The sequence below is a fragment of the Chiloscyllium punctatum genome, chromosome 41, assembly GCF_047496795.1.
Source record: "Chiloscyllium punctatum isolate Juve2018m chromosome 41, sChiPun1.3, whole genome shotgun sequence".
NCBI lineage: Eukaryota > Metazoa > Chordata > Chondrichthyes > Orectolobiformes > Hemiscylliidae > Chiloscyllium > Chiloscyllium punctatum.
In genome coordinates, this window is record NC_092779.1 from 10,448,338 (window position 1) to 10,462,187 (window position 13,850).

The 13,850-nt window shown below is 39.9% G+C and overlaps 1 protein-coding gene across 1 annotated transcript in view; it reads left to right on the forward strand.

The window, feature by feature from the left end:
* LOC140464837 (PH domain leucine-rich repeat-containing protein phosphatase 1-like) overlaps positions 1 to 13,850 on the forward strand; it is a 183,380-nt gene that overhangs the window by 120,007 nt on the left and 49,523 nt on the right. Inside the window, exon 4 of the mRNA XM_072560355.1 lies at positions 12,717 to 12,883. Coding sequence (XP_072416456.1) covers positions 12,717 to 12,883 — 167 coding nt within the window. The remainder of the gene's footprint in view (positions 1 to 12,716; positions 12,884 to 13,850) is intronic.

Here is a 13,850-nt window from a genome sequence, read left to right on the forward strand (position 1 = left end):
CATATATGTTTAAATAACAGGTGAAGGGAAGAGAATATGGAGGAAAAAGTGTGTCAGATGGTAAGAATAGAGGATGATGGCAAAATCTTATAAGAGTGAGGTAAAATGAGAGGTCGATAGTTCTTAAAGTGAACATTCTACAAATTAAACACATCAACACAGAAGTACTTAGTTAAACACATTGCTCTCATTTTGAGAGAGAGAACAATGGGATGATTTAGTGAGACCACTGAGGAATTATAAGGAAAATTTGTAGATATACCTAAATGCATTATAGTGAGTTTTGAGAAGATTTGTAGCTCAGGTTGAGGTTCTAGATGTAGGTTTGCTCACTGAGCTAGAAGGTTCGATTTCAGGCATTTCATCACCATACGAGATAACATGCCTCTGACTGAAGCACTGGTCGTGTAGCCTGCTTTCTATTTATATGTTTGGGTTTCCTTGGGTTGGTGATGTCATTTCCTGTGGTGACATCATTTCCAATGGTGATATTATTTCCTGTTCTTTTTCTCAGTGGGTGGTAAATGGGATCCAAGTCAATGTGTTTGTTGATAGAGTTCTGGTTGGAGTGCCATGCTTCCAGGAATTCTTGTGCGTGTCTCTGTTTGGCTCGTCCTAGGATGGATGTGTTGTCCCAGTCAAAGTGGTGTCCTTCCTCACCCGTATGTAAGGATACTAAGGGTCATGTCTTTTTGTAGCTAGTTTTCTGCCTGTTTGTCCAGTACAGTGTTTGTTAGAGTTTTTGAAAGGTATTTTGTAAATGACATTAGTTTTGCTTGTTGTCTGTATAGGTCCTTTTGTGTTCATTAGCTGCTATTTTAGTGTGTTGGTGGGTTTGTGGGCTACCATGGTGCCAAGGGGTCTGAGTAGTCTGGCAGTCATTTCCGAGATGTTTTTGATTTGGGGGAGAGTGGCTGGAGTTTCTGGACATGTTTTGTCTACTTGTTTGGGTTTGTTGTTCAGAAATCGGCAGACTGTGTTCATTGGGTACCTGTTGATTTCGAATACAGAGTATAGGTGATTTTCCTCTGCTCTGCGTAGTTCCTCCATGCTGCAGTGTGTGGTGGCCATTGAAGTAATGTTCTAATGCAGCTTCATTTGTGGATGTTGGGATGATTGCTTCTGTAATTTAATATTTGGTCTGTATGTGTTGTTTTCCTGTAGACGCTGGTTTGGAATTCCCCATTGGCTGTTTGTTCTACTGTGATATCTAGGAATGGCAGTTTGTTATTGTTTTCCTCCTCTTTAGTGAATTTTATGCCAGTAAGGGTATTTTTGATGGTCTTGACCGCCAGGAAATGCCATCTCTAGATTAGGGTGGCGTGGAAAGGAAGATAGGCAGGAAGGACATGCCATGGGGACAGTGCCCCCATGACTTGTCCTACCTGCCTATCTTCCTTTCCACCTATCCACTCCACCCTCCTCGCTGACCTATCACTTTCATCCCCACCCCTATTCACCCACTGTACTCTTTGCTACCTTCCCCCACCCTCTCCATGATGTATCACCTCCATCCCCACCCCCAAGAGCAAGTAAGACAATTTTGAGTCCTGTTTATGTAGCTGCACATAGCTGGCTTAGTTATAAATTTAGCAAAAAATGAATTTAAAAAAGAATTGTCACTTACCTAGATATATTGCAGTGCCAAGAACAGTTAAAGTTTCTACATTTTCTGTGTTTTTAATTGAAGGCTTTAATAAAACTAAACAGGAAATCATGAGTCATGGTCACAAGTGGTGCAGCAATTAAAATAGGGGGTGCTCAAGAAATCAGGAGTTCATCAGGGTTGAGTCCAAGGCCCCACCATCTTCAGTTGTTTCATTAATCCTTCCATTCTAGTGACTCCAATTGTTATCAGGTAATGCCCAGTTGATGTTAGTACTAGATAAGTCAGTTTCCTGTCAGGAATCTAGCTTGAAGAACTTTTTCTTATTTTTGTTACTGAGTGACCTTTTACTACATCATAAGCTCTCAATGTTGCAGTCTTAGAACAATAAAAGAAAAGTTAACAACAAGAGAACTAAAGATAAACCAGGGAGGGAAAAAAATCACTGTTCCCTTATATCACAAATTTCAAGTCTTTTTACAGTGGAAATAATCCAAAAACTCTTTACAGATTGAACAGAAACAACAGCTTTGAATGTGAATCAGGACATCTTGTTACATTTCTTCTCAGTGCTATACTTTACCTGATGTACTTTCAATTCCATTTCTTTTAATTTCAAAAACACAGCTTCTTTTTTTTTCCATCAAATACATCCCATCATTCCTGTCTGAGATTTATAATAGCTTCTTATTCTGAAATAATTACTTTAAATTCCTTTTCTCAGGAGTGTTGCTTAGCATTTCACTCCATCAAAAGATTTCTCACCATTTCAGGGCTTAATACATGCTTCTTTGCTCAGCTCAGGCTAGGAAGGCCAAAGGGCCTGTTCCTGGGCTGTAAATTTTCTTTGTTTGTTCTTTATTCTGTCTTGAATAACTTCTCAGCATAGACTAAAAATGGAAGACAGAGTCTGGAATGTTCTCTCCCTGAGCCCCCGAGTAACTACTTCTGTCTTGAATTACAGATACTGTAGTTTCTAAAAGTTAATTGTTAACTTCAACCACTGACAAACCTATGTGCTTAACTTGGAATTCCAAGAACCCAAACTTGAAGTAAACACTCCAAGTTGCAATGCATACATATAAATCTCACAACTTCATCATAATGCTTAGCGTAATTCACAATCCTGAGATACTAAAACATGTGTCCATATGCAGCCAGACTTGGACAGCATACAAGCTTGGGCTCATATGTGGTAAGTAACATTCATATCATGCAAGTATTGTGCATTGACCACCAGACCAGAATCTACTCATCTCTCCAATAACATTACCACTGCTGAAATGCCCAGTATTAACACACTGGACTACCCCACATTCTTGATGAAAAGCTTGTACGAGAAATGTTGACTCTCGCAACTCCTTGGATGCTGCCTGACCTGCTGTGCTTTACCAGTGCCACACTTTTCGACTCTGACTCTCCAACGTCTGCAGTCCTCTCTTTCTCTTAGACTCTCAACTGGGATAGCAATATAAATATTGTTGGAAAAAGAGTTGTTGAGAGGCTGGCAATTCTGTGCTAAGTTCTCAAAGCCTGTCCATCATCTACAAACTAGAATTCAGGTGTTTGATGGGATTCTGTCTACAATCCAGGATAACAACAGTCAAGGTGATTGACATCCTCCAGGACAAATCTTAATCAGCATCCCATCAACCAACACACAGTAGCAACAATGTTTGTACCACAAACCAGGTTTACTGCAGCAATTCACCAAGCCTCCTTTTGCAGAAGTTTTCAAAACTATGACCTTTAGTACCAGGAAAGACAAGGATAGCAGGCACATAGGAATGTCATCACATCCAAGTTCCCCTCCAAGCCAAACACCATCCTGATTTGGAACATTTAATACCATTTCTTCACTGTTACTGGGTCAAAACATCCTTCCTAACAGTACCATGGTTGTACCTATACTACATGGACAGCAGCAGTTCAAGGTAGTAACTCATCACCACCTCCTTGAGGGAAATCAGGGTTGACCAACCATTGCTGGTTTTGCCAACAATGCCCCATCCCATGAAAGAATAAATAAAATAGCTGAGAGGGGATGACACCACATGATGGAAATACTTGGTGTTAGTGATGGCAGTTATTGTTGGAAGCTTATCCCAAATCAAACGTGACACCTGAAATAACTCCACAGAGGACAGTATCCTGTCACCAAGTCGCCCTTTATTTATGCATGAACAGTTCTTGGACAATTGGACTGCATTCTGGGGAAGGTGGGACCTGTACAAACAGGACGGGTTGCACCTGAACCAGAAGGGCACCAATATCCTGGGGGGTAGGTTTGCTAGCACTCTTCGGGGGTGTTTAAACTAATTTGGCAGGGGGATGGGATCCGGACTTGTAGTCCAGCAAGTAAGCTAGCTGTGTGTCAGGATGCCCAAGACTGTAGGGAGGATGTGGAGAAGGTAGCACTGACAGGGACTACTTGCGGACACGGAGATGGGCTCAAGTGCATATACTTCAACGCAAGGTGTATCAGAAATAAGGTGGGTGAACTTAAGGCGTGGATCGGTACCTGGGACTACGATGTTGTGGCCATCACGGAAACGTGGATAGATGAGGGACAGGAATGGCTGTTGGAGGTTCCTGGTTACAGATCTTTCAGTAAGATTAGGGAGGGTGGTAAAAAAGGAGGGGGGGTGGCATTGCTGATTAGAAATGGTATAACGGCTGCAGAAAGGAAGTTTGAGGGGGATCTGCCTCTGGAGGTAGTATGGGCTGAAGTCAGAAATAGGAAAGGTGCAGTCACCTTGTTGGGTGTTTACTATAGGCCCCCCAATAGCAGCAGAGATGTGGAGAAACAGATTGGGAAACAGATTTTGGAAAGGTGCAGAAGTCACAGGGTCGTAGTCATGGGCGACTTCAACTTCCCAAATATTGATTGGAAGCTCTTTAGATCAAGTAGATTGGATGGGGCGGTGTTTGTGCAGTGTGTCCAGGAAGCTTTTCTAATGCAGTATGTAGATTGTCCAACCAGAGGGGAGGCCATATTGGATTTGGTGCTCGGTAATGAACCGGGACAAGTGGTGGGCTTGTTAGTGGGTGAACATTTTGGTGATGGTGACCACAATTCTGTGACTTTCACCTTGGTTATGGAGAGAGATAGGTGCACACAACAAGGTAGATTTTACAATTGGGGGAAGGGAAATTACGATGCTGTAAGACAGGATTTGAGGAGCATACGTTGGGAGCATAGGCTGTCAGGGAAGGATGTGGTGGAAATGTGGAACTTTTTCAAGGAGCATGTACGACGTGTCCTTGATATGTATGTACCTATCAGGCAGGAAAGAAATGGTCGTGTGAGGGAGCCTTGGTTGACGAGGGAGGTTGAATGTCTAGTAAAGAGGAAGAAGGATGCTTACATAAGGTTGAGGAAACAGGGTTCAGACAGAGCAGTGGAGGGATACAGGATAGCCAGAAGGGACCTGAAGAAAGGGATTAGGAGAGCTAAGAGAGGGCATGAAAAATCCTTGGCGGATAGGATCAAGGATAACCCCAAGGCATTTTATGCGTATGTGAGAAACCTGAGAATGACGAGAACGAGGGTAGGTCCGATCAAGGACAGTAGTGGGAGACTGTGTATTGAGTCGGAAGAGATAGGAGAGGTCTTGAACAAGTACTTCTCTTCAGTATTTACGAACGAGAGGGACCGGATTGTTGAAGAGGAGAGTGTGAAACGGACTGTTAAGCTAGAAGAGATACTTGTTAGGAAGGAAGATGTGTTGGACATTTTGAACAACTTGAGGATAGACAAGTCCCCCGGGCCTGACGGGATATATCCTAGGATTATGTGGGAAGCAAGAGAGGAAATTGCAGTACCGTTGGCAATGATCTTCTCGTCTTCACTGGCAACGGGGTTGGTACCAGGGGACTGGAGAGTAGCGAATGTTGTGCCCCTGTTCAAAAAAGGGAATAGGGATAACCCCGGGAATTACAGGCCAGTTTGTCTAACTTCTGTGGTAGGCAAAGTAATGGAAAGGGTACTGAGGGATAGGATTTATGAGTATCTGGAACGGCACTGCTTGATTAGGGACAGCCAGCACGGATTTGTGAAGGGTAGGTCTTGCTTTACAAGTCTTATTGAATTCTTCGAGGAGGTGACCAAGCATGTGGATGAGGGTAGAGCAGTGGATGTAGTGTACATGGATTTTAGTAAGGCATTTGATAAGGTTCCCCATGGTAGGCTTATGCGGAAACTCAGGAGGCATGGGATAGAGGGAAATTTGGCCAATTGGATAGAAAACTGGCTAACCGGTCGAAGTCAGAGAGTGGTGGTAGATGGTAAATATTCAGCCTTGAGCCCGGTTACAGGTGGAGTTCCGCAGGGATCAGTTCTGGGTCCTCTGCTGTTTGTAATTTTTATTAATAACTTAGATGAGGGAGTCGAAGGGTGGGTCAGTAAATTTGCAGATGATACGAAGATAGGTGGAGTTGTGGACAGTGAGGAGGGCATTTGTCGTTTGCAAAGGGACTTAGATATGTTGCAGAGCTGGGCTGAGGAGTGGCAGATGGAGTTCAACCCTGCCAAGTGTGAGGTTGTCCATTTTGGAAGAACAAATAAGAATGCGGAATACAGGGTTAATGGTAGGGTTCTTAGTCAGGTGGAGGAACAGAGGGATCTTGGGGTCTATGTACATAGATCTTTGAAAGTTGCCACTCAGGTGGATAGAGTTTGTCAGAAGGCCTATGGAGTATTATCGTTCATTAGCAGAGGGATTGAATTCAAGAGTCGTGAAGTGATGTTGCAGCTGTACAGGACTTTGGTTAGGCCACAGTTGGAGTACTGTGTGCAGTTCTGGTCGCCTCACTTTAGGAAAGATGTGGAAGCTTTGGAGAGGGTGCAGAGGAGATTTACCAGGATGTTGCCTGGAATGGAGAATAGGTCGTATGAGAATAGGTTGAGAGTTCTCGGCCTTTTCTCATTGGAACGGCGAAGGATGAGGGGTGACTTGATAGAGGTTTATAAGATGATCAGAGGAATAGATAGAGTAGACAGTCAGAAACTTTTTCCCCGGGTACAACAGAGTGTTACAAGAGGACATAAATTTAAGGTGAAGGGTGGAAGGTATAGGGGAGATGTCAGGGGTGGGTTCTTTACCCAGAGAGTGGTGGGGGCATGGAATGCGCTGCCCGTGGGAGTGGTAGAGTCAGAATCATTGGCGACCTTTAAGCGGCATTTGGATGGGTACATGGATGGGTGCTTAATCTAGGATAGAAGTTCGGCACAACATCGTGGGCCGAAGGGCCTGTTCTGTGCTGTATTGTTCTATGTTCTATAGTCCTGCCTCATACAGAATCAGACACACGTGTGTCAGTATCTCTGATACTCACCTTTTTTTTATGTTGTGTGATCAGATACGCCTGTTCTTTTTTTTGCCGAACTGCGGTACTCACCATTTAAAAAAAATTTTTTTTTTCTTTTTTTTATCAAAGGGCCAACTCCTGTTTATTTATTTATTTATTTTTCTTATTTTTTTCTATTTTAACCCCCACACTACCGCCTAAGTGCGGTAGTGCTTATTTTCTCCCCAGCACCCACGGTGTGTGTGTGCAGGTGTGAAACACAGTGAAAGACACAAAGTGCACGAATCTTTATTCAATTGCCAACACCAGGAAGATAGGAAAACACCCAAGTGGCCAGTGACAAGCACTGCCCTTCACATCAAAGGGCAATGCTGTGTACTCACCATTTTTAAATGTTAGTCGGGGCTCCGTGATTGGACCAGAATTAACAGCTCCAATCAAAGAACTCATATTCTAAGGTCCAGCTGGTTAAACCTGTTACAATCACTACAACAGCAAGCTTGCAAACAGACTAACTCAATTTCAGTCTGTTGCCACAAAAGGGATGGAGTTGTTAGCTAAGGAACTGAGCTTGGAGAAGGAGTCTGTCTTCGTATTTAATTAGAGAAAATTCTGTTTGGCCAGTACTACATGTCAGACAGGCAGTCTGATATTTTAACAACGGTGGAAAAGTCAAGAGACTATTTGTGAGGTAGAGCTGCACCTCAGCTGATATGTGAAAACTACCTCTGCATCTTGAAGTGATGTTGTTAAGGGATAACAAATAGATGAGAAATAGGAGCCAGCCAAATATAGATCCTTCCTTGTAAACAGCAGTGATAACTATATTGGAGCTGAAAGAGAACCCAGTGTCAGTGATTTTCTGGCTGTAATAAGAAAATAATAGAACCAGGTGAGAGCAGTCCAACCCAGGTGCCTGACAGTTGAGAGGTGTTGAAGGAGGATGGTGCGGTCAATTGTGACAAAGTCTGATGTTAGGTTGAGATGGAAAAAGTGGGACATTTTATATTGAATAAAATTGCATAGGATGTCATGGATGACTATTAAAAACTCTTTCAGCATGGTGGCGGCATGGAGATTTGATGAAAGATTTAAAGAAGGAATTCTCAGAAGGATGGGAATGGATTTGAAAGACAGCAACAATATGTACAGGGACCTTGGAGAAAAAAGGAAAGTTGACGATCCGGCTATAGGTTCTGAGAATGGTAGGGTAAAGGGTTTTATTTTATTGTAAAGGGCAGTGGTAACTGCAGATTTAAAGGAAAGAAGGAGTAGTTTACAATATTAGCTAAATTGGGAGACAGGAAGGGAATTTGGGTGATAATTTTAGTGAGAATAGGATTATGTTTCAGAGGTGTGTCTTATGGATGATTTGCACTGAAAGAGGCATGAAGATTGTTTGAAAAATATAGTGCAAGGTATGGATAGGACAGGTGGAAGCATAAACAACAGTTTGGTTACATGTTGTAATGAGAGGAATGGATGTGGCTGATCAGTTGATCAAAATGCTTTGATGTTAATATCAAAATAAGCTGTGAAATCCTTATGCTTGCTGTAGGCAGGATGGAAGGGGCAGATGAAGAGGGTTTAAGAAATTGGTTTAGTGTGGAGAAAAGAAGCAAAGTTATCTTTACATTTCTGGATGACCCTGGAATGGTAAGCAGTTTTAGCAGACAAGAACTATACACAACTGTGTTTTAAGAAGCCCAACCAGATCTGGTGATGTGTAGCTAAACCTTTCACGTCTGTGACTCTTGGGTTTAAGGGAGTGGTGATGAGGGTGATTCTAGGGAGAAAGGCCAGCTTGAGGGAGAGTAATGGTTTTATTGGGGACTAAGACATTAACGTTTGAGATGAGATTGCCGTTGAGTGAATCAGTAACTGCTGAAAAGCTGTGTCAAATGGAGAGCCAAAGGCTAGGTAGGTTTGAATTGGAAGGTGCCATTAATTTTCCAAATAGTTACTGAAGACGGTATTGTAAGCACCTTGTAATAAGGAAAGTCAAAGATCTTAATGCTGATTTTTATCAGGTGACCTGTGCCAGTATGTATTTATGTCAGTGAGAATAAGACTAGACTGTTGGCTAATGACTTTTGTGGTCAAACTGTCTGTAAACACTTTGATATTAGCTGACACAAAGATGAGTATGAGAGTGAGATGCCAGAGGCAGCACAAATGGGATTATACAAGTCTACATCTTCAGGAAAGATGGATAAAAAGAAAATATTATGGTGCATTTTTATACCACAAATCAATTTGGATTTTCTCCTTGGAAATGCAGAAAAAGACCTGGATTGTTTGTGAATAGTTTTTGAGTCATCATTATATTGCTTATTTTGACTTACCCCAAAAGACTCTGGCCTGCAAAGATTTAATTATGGTGACGTTCTTGAGCAGAAATCCTTTTAACTGTTTCTTTATTTTGAAGGGTATTATTCAATGTCTGGTATGAAAAAGTTCAGCTGCTTATCTTGCATATTTTATACTAAAGCAGGACTCAGTTGACAATCTGTGTTCAGAGGAATCATTGTAAAAAAGGGAAGAAAATGAAACTATTTTGTACATTTATAAATCAACATTTTTTCAATGCTAGTAAGCAGTGCATGGAATGCTAATGAAACAGCTAAGTTTTGAGCAGTTAGGCAATAGATTAATACACTCCTCTTGATTAAGTTAAGAGTGAACACTCTACACAATGTGCCTTTGTTTGCTTATTCAAATGTTGCCTTTGTACTGCTTCCAAGTAATTTTTTCCCCCCAAAACAGGTTTACATGGTGCATTCCCATTCATACTGTTGTATCTTGTTTTTGTTATAACAAAGTATAAAAAGATTGTTCAGAAAACACAAGAAATCAAAATAATGTCTTCAAATTATGCATTTATTTCTACAGTTGAAATGTAATTCTGATTTCTCATTTATATTCCTTCCAAAAAAAACTGCAAATTTGAAACATTCTGTTGGTAAAGACTTCTCAATTTTAATTATTACAAAATAAAATTCATAATATATCTACTGTTCTTTAATCAAACAGGATTTGCAATTATGATTTCCAATTGGAATAAAGGAAAATTTGAGTATGTGAATCATAAGATTACTGTACGTACTTTAAAAAATGCAACAGGTTCTGATCTTGAATGGCTGTTTTGCTATCTGGATAGAGTCCAAAAGCTAAAGCTGATCTCCCCTCAGATATTTATGCATACACTTTCTCTACTTAGAATTTAATGTTTCAGAGCTGACTGACATTCTTACAATATTATTTTGTACTAAACTAAATCAACATTAATGAATGAATTTATACTGTGTCAAATACTTGATTTTGTTAGATATTTTGCAATTTCCATAATAACAGTCTCACTTATTCAAGATTCTAATTTTTCAGTGTAATAGTTTTTTTTGGGATGTGCAAGAGAAAGTCAAATTTCCAAATCTGACATCAAGACTGCTTAGCTTTCTGGCCAAAATGCAGGTTTGGCTATCGTTCCCCATTTGTCCTGCTTTGTTGTTGATGAAGTGGTGATTCAGACAACTCTCTATCACCAGCCCCAGCAAACTTGTGGTAACATGTCTGAAGAAATGTTCTTCATTTTTGAATCTCTCCACGGTTTTCCATTTTTGCTGCACTTATCCAGTAAGTTGTGAGGGAACATTTCACAGCTGAGCTTAATGGTGTTTTCTTTCGTTCTCGAGACTTCTGTTTTCAACCAAGGTCACTGGCCAATGATTTGTAACAGAACCATGGCAAACTCTCCAACCTTGCCCACTAACCTGTTTCTTTTCACCAACTGTTTTGCTTAGATCTGTCTAACCATAACCATCTAAGGATAGAATGTAAGTTTTTTCTGATTTTTGTTTTGACCGTGTCTGTTGATACAGCATGCATATGCACTGTGCACTGTTTCACCTCCCCCCACCCCCTGACTGAAATCCATTTCAGTAGCAAGCTTGATTTCTGCTTGCATTTGACATAGTTGGCATTGGGTGTCAGTTGACACTTGCATATGGATAATTATTTGAGTGTGAGGTGTTTTTGGGTATTTTGCAGTCAGCCACAACTTTGTGTTAACATAGTATTCATCTGCATACCCTCAGCATTGAATCACTTTATTCTTGCTGTACTGGATTTGGAATCTGACTCATTTCACTGCTAACTTAGATCAAGCTGAGGACTGAAGCAAAATTCTGAAGGATAGTCATTTTGATTTCCATGTTAATCCTCTTTCTCTTTCACAGACATTTCTAGAACTGCCAAGTTTCTTCAATACTTTGTTCATGTTGTAAATCTCCAGCATCTGCAGTACTTTGCTTTTATTTCACTGAAGTTAAGACCTTATTCAGTTCTGATTGACTCAGAATTTGAACTTTTCTTAAGTTGTCACTTCCATGATCAATCACCAGACATCAAAGAGTAAAATCAGATTTAAAAATACTTACCAGAATCACGATCACAAATTGAATGGAAGCTGCTAGAATTGACTTGTAATTTGTGTTACATTAGAAATAACTTCTCTTCGCTCTCCCTCTCCCTCCCATGTTCCATAATTCAAAGCTTTTCTGGAACAAAGCTCAACGTTCAGTTGTCAGGACATGAACTTGTACACTATTTTCTTCAAATTTCCTTTTCCCTTTGCTTTTTTTGCATGGTTTCCTTGCTTGTTTTCTCATTTTCATTTTTCTTATCTTATTTTTGTGTTCTTATTTTCCTGGTCTCTGTTTGATTTGTTTCTAATAGCTAAAAAATAAAATGTAAGTGAGAAAGCAGACAAAAATCATTGAGTTAACCATTGACAGTTAACCATTGAGAAAGACAAGAATTGACTGACTGCCAAAGCAAATTTTTTGGTTTATACCTTCAATGAGCAAAGGTTAATAGAATCACACATACATTGTTTCTGATGAATCTCACTGCCATGTGCCAGCCTTCCATTTTCCCATCTGTTGGAAATGAGGGGCTAAAAATGGATCCCATATTTTGGGTGTGGAGTGGAGACGAATCATATCAATTTTATAGGCTCTTTTGAGGCATAGCAAGTAAACTTGTTTGTTACAGTAACCATAACATACAATCCTTACTACTGCACTTACCTTTTTTGTGAAAGTCACTTTTAACCAAGTCACTTTTATGAATGCATGCACTGAATCTGCATGAGATGACAATTTGTTCCTGAGGTCAGTGACTGTAAATAAAATCTTGTCAACATCCAAACCAATTCTCTATTTGAGAGCTTATCCCCTGATTCTCTTTCAGCTGTCTGATTCAAATAGTATAGCCATATGCACATAATCTAGCTCTTTCATTATGTTAAAATGCTAAATTAAATCTTCTAGCAAATAAAGACCAGTACAGTAAGCTGTTCATTTTAACTTATAACTTTTTAGATTGGAAATTAGTCTAGTGGTCTTTAATTGAATCTGTCCCACAATGAAGTGTTCAAACCAGGCCAGTATTCTTAGATTGTTCCTTATTATATTAGCAATGCATCTAATGCCATGTTACTTTTGTGAACCATTACAGCAAAAAAAATTAAAGCTCCTTACAACAGTGTTACAGGTTATTCTTCAGTCATTTTAGCTATTTTGTTAATTATGAGTTCTATAATGTCCAGAGTCAAGTCCCTGTTGTTCACTCATTGCTCCCTAACTTACTATTGTGTTTCGTTTTAAAACTCCTCCTTTTACAGTCCTCATCCAGTTGAGGATTTTCTTTTAGATGTTATTCCATAAGGTGTAATGTGTTGGGTTAAAGAAGTTTGGTTTAACAATTAAGAAAATGTCTTGTGCCTATTGTTCTGTTTTAGATCGTGTCCCAGAGAATTGGATCAGTGGATTTATCATGTTGCAGCTTGGAAAATCTTCCACGTAACCTTTTTTATAGCCAGGATCTAACTCACCTGAACCTGAAACAGAATTTCCTCAAGCAGAATTTAGGGCCTGGAGCAAATGGAGGCTTGAATGATCTTCAAAGGTACCTACTTCTAATTTCTTTTAAAAAGTACCTTTAAAAGGTTTTGTTAATATCTTAAATCATCATCCTTTTCTTAATATTTACTTATTGTGCCTAAGGTGGAAAAGAACGTCTAGATGGAGTGCTTTTGATTAAAACAATACTCACCTATCCCTCTAGAGCACAGTTATAAAAAATATGACTGTTGATTTAAAAGCATTCTTTGTTCTCAGACAAATTTGCTATCCTTTCCTAATTCCAAATCTGTTATTGAAGAAGTGTAAGTACCCACTGCAATGAGAACTTGGTGCTTTTGAGGAATTGACTTAGAGGAACCATACTCAAAGTTCAGTGTAAGCTGAAAAAGCAGCAGCACCAATTGGCAGAACATTTTTACTTTCAGGTGCAGTGTTTTGTCTGGTTTGCTTTAGCATTAGGACTTTCTACTGAAAGGCTAATTATAGTTTTCATATTTACAAATACCTGTTTTAGAAGTCATTTTGCCTTCCTATTCTATTCATTAATTTCTTCTGAGCCAACAGATTGCAGCTGTGCTTTGGAATGTAAAGTAGAGAATATCGACTGAAATAAATTTAACACTGAACTGAATTGATAGCACATTTATTTCTTATCTAATTATGATCAAAGCTGGACATTTGCATTTGATCTTAGATTTTCACAAGCCACTTTTTATGTTCTTGCTTCAGCTTTTAATTTAATCAGAATTACTAATAGGTAGTCTGTTCAATCTTATCAAAATCTGGTGAACAGCTATAAGGTTTTATTAGGTAACTATTGTTGTCTTATTGGTGGTTCTCTTGTTGATTCTATTGTGGCCTTAAATTGTGGGCAGCATAGTGGCTCAGTGTTTTGCACTGCTGCCTCACAGCACCAGAGACCTGGGTTCGATTCCAACCTCAAGCGTTTGTCTAAGCAGAGTTTGCACATTCTCCCCATGTCTGCATGGGTTTCCTCTGGGTTCTCCAGT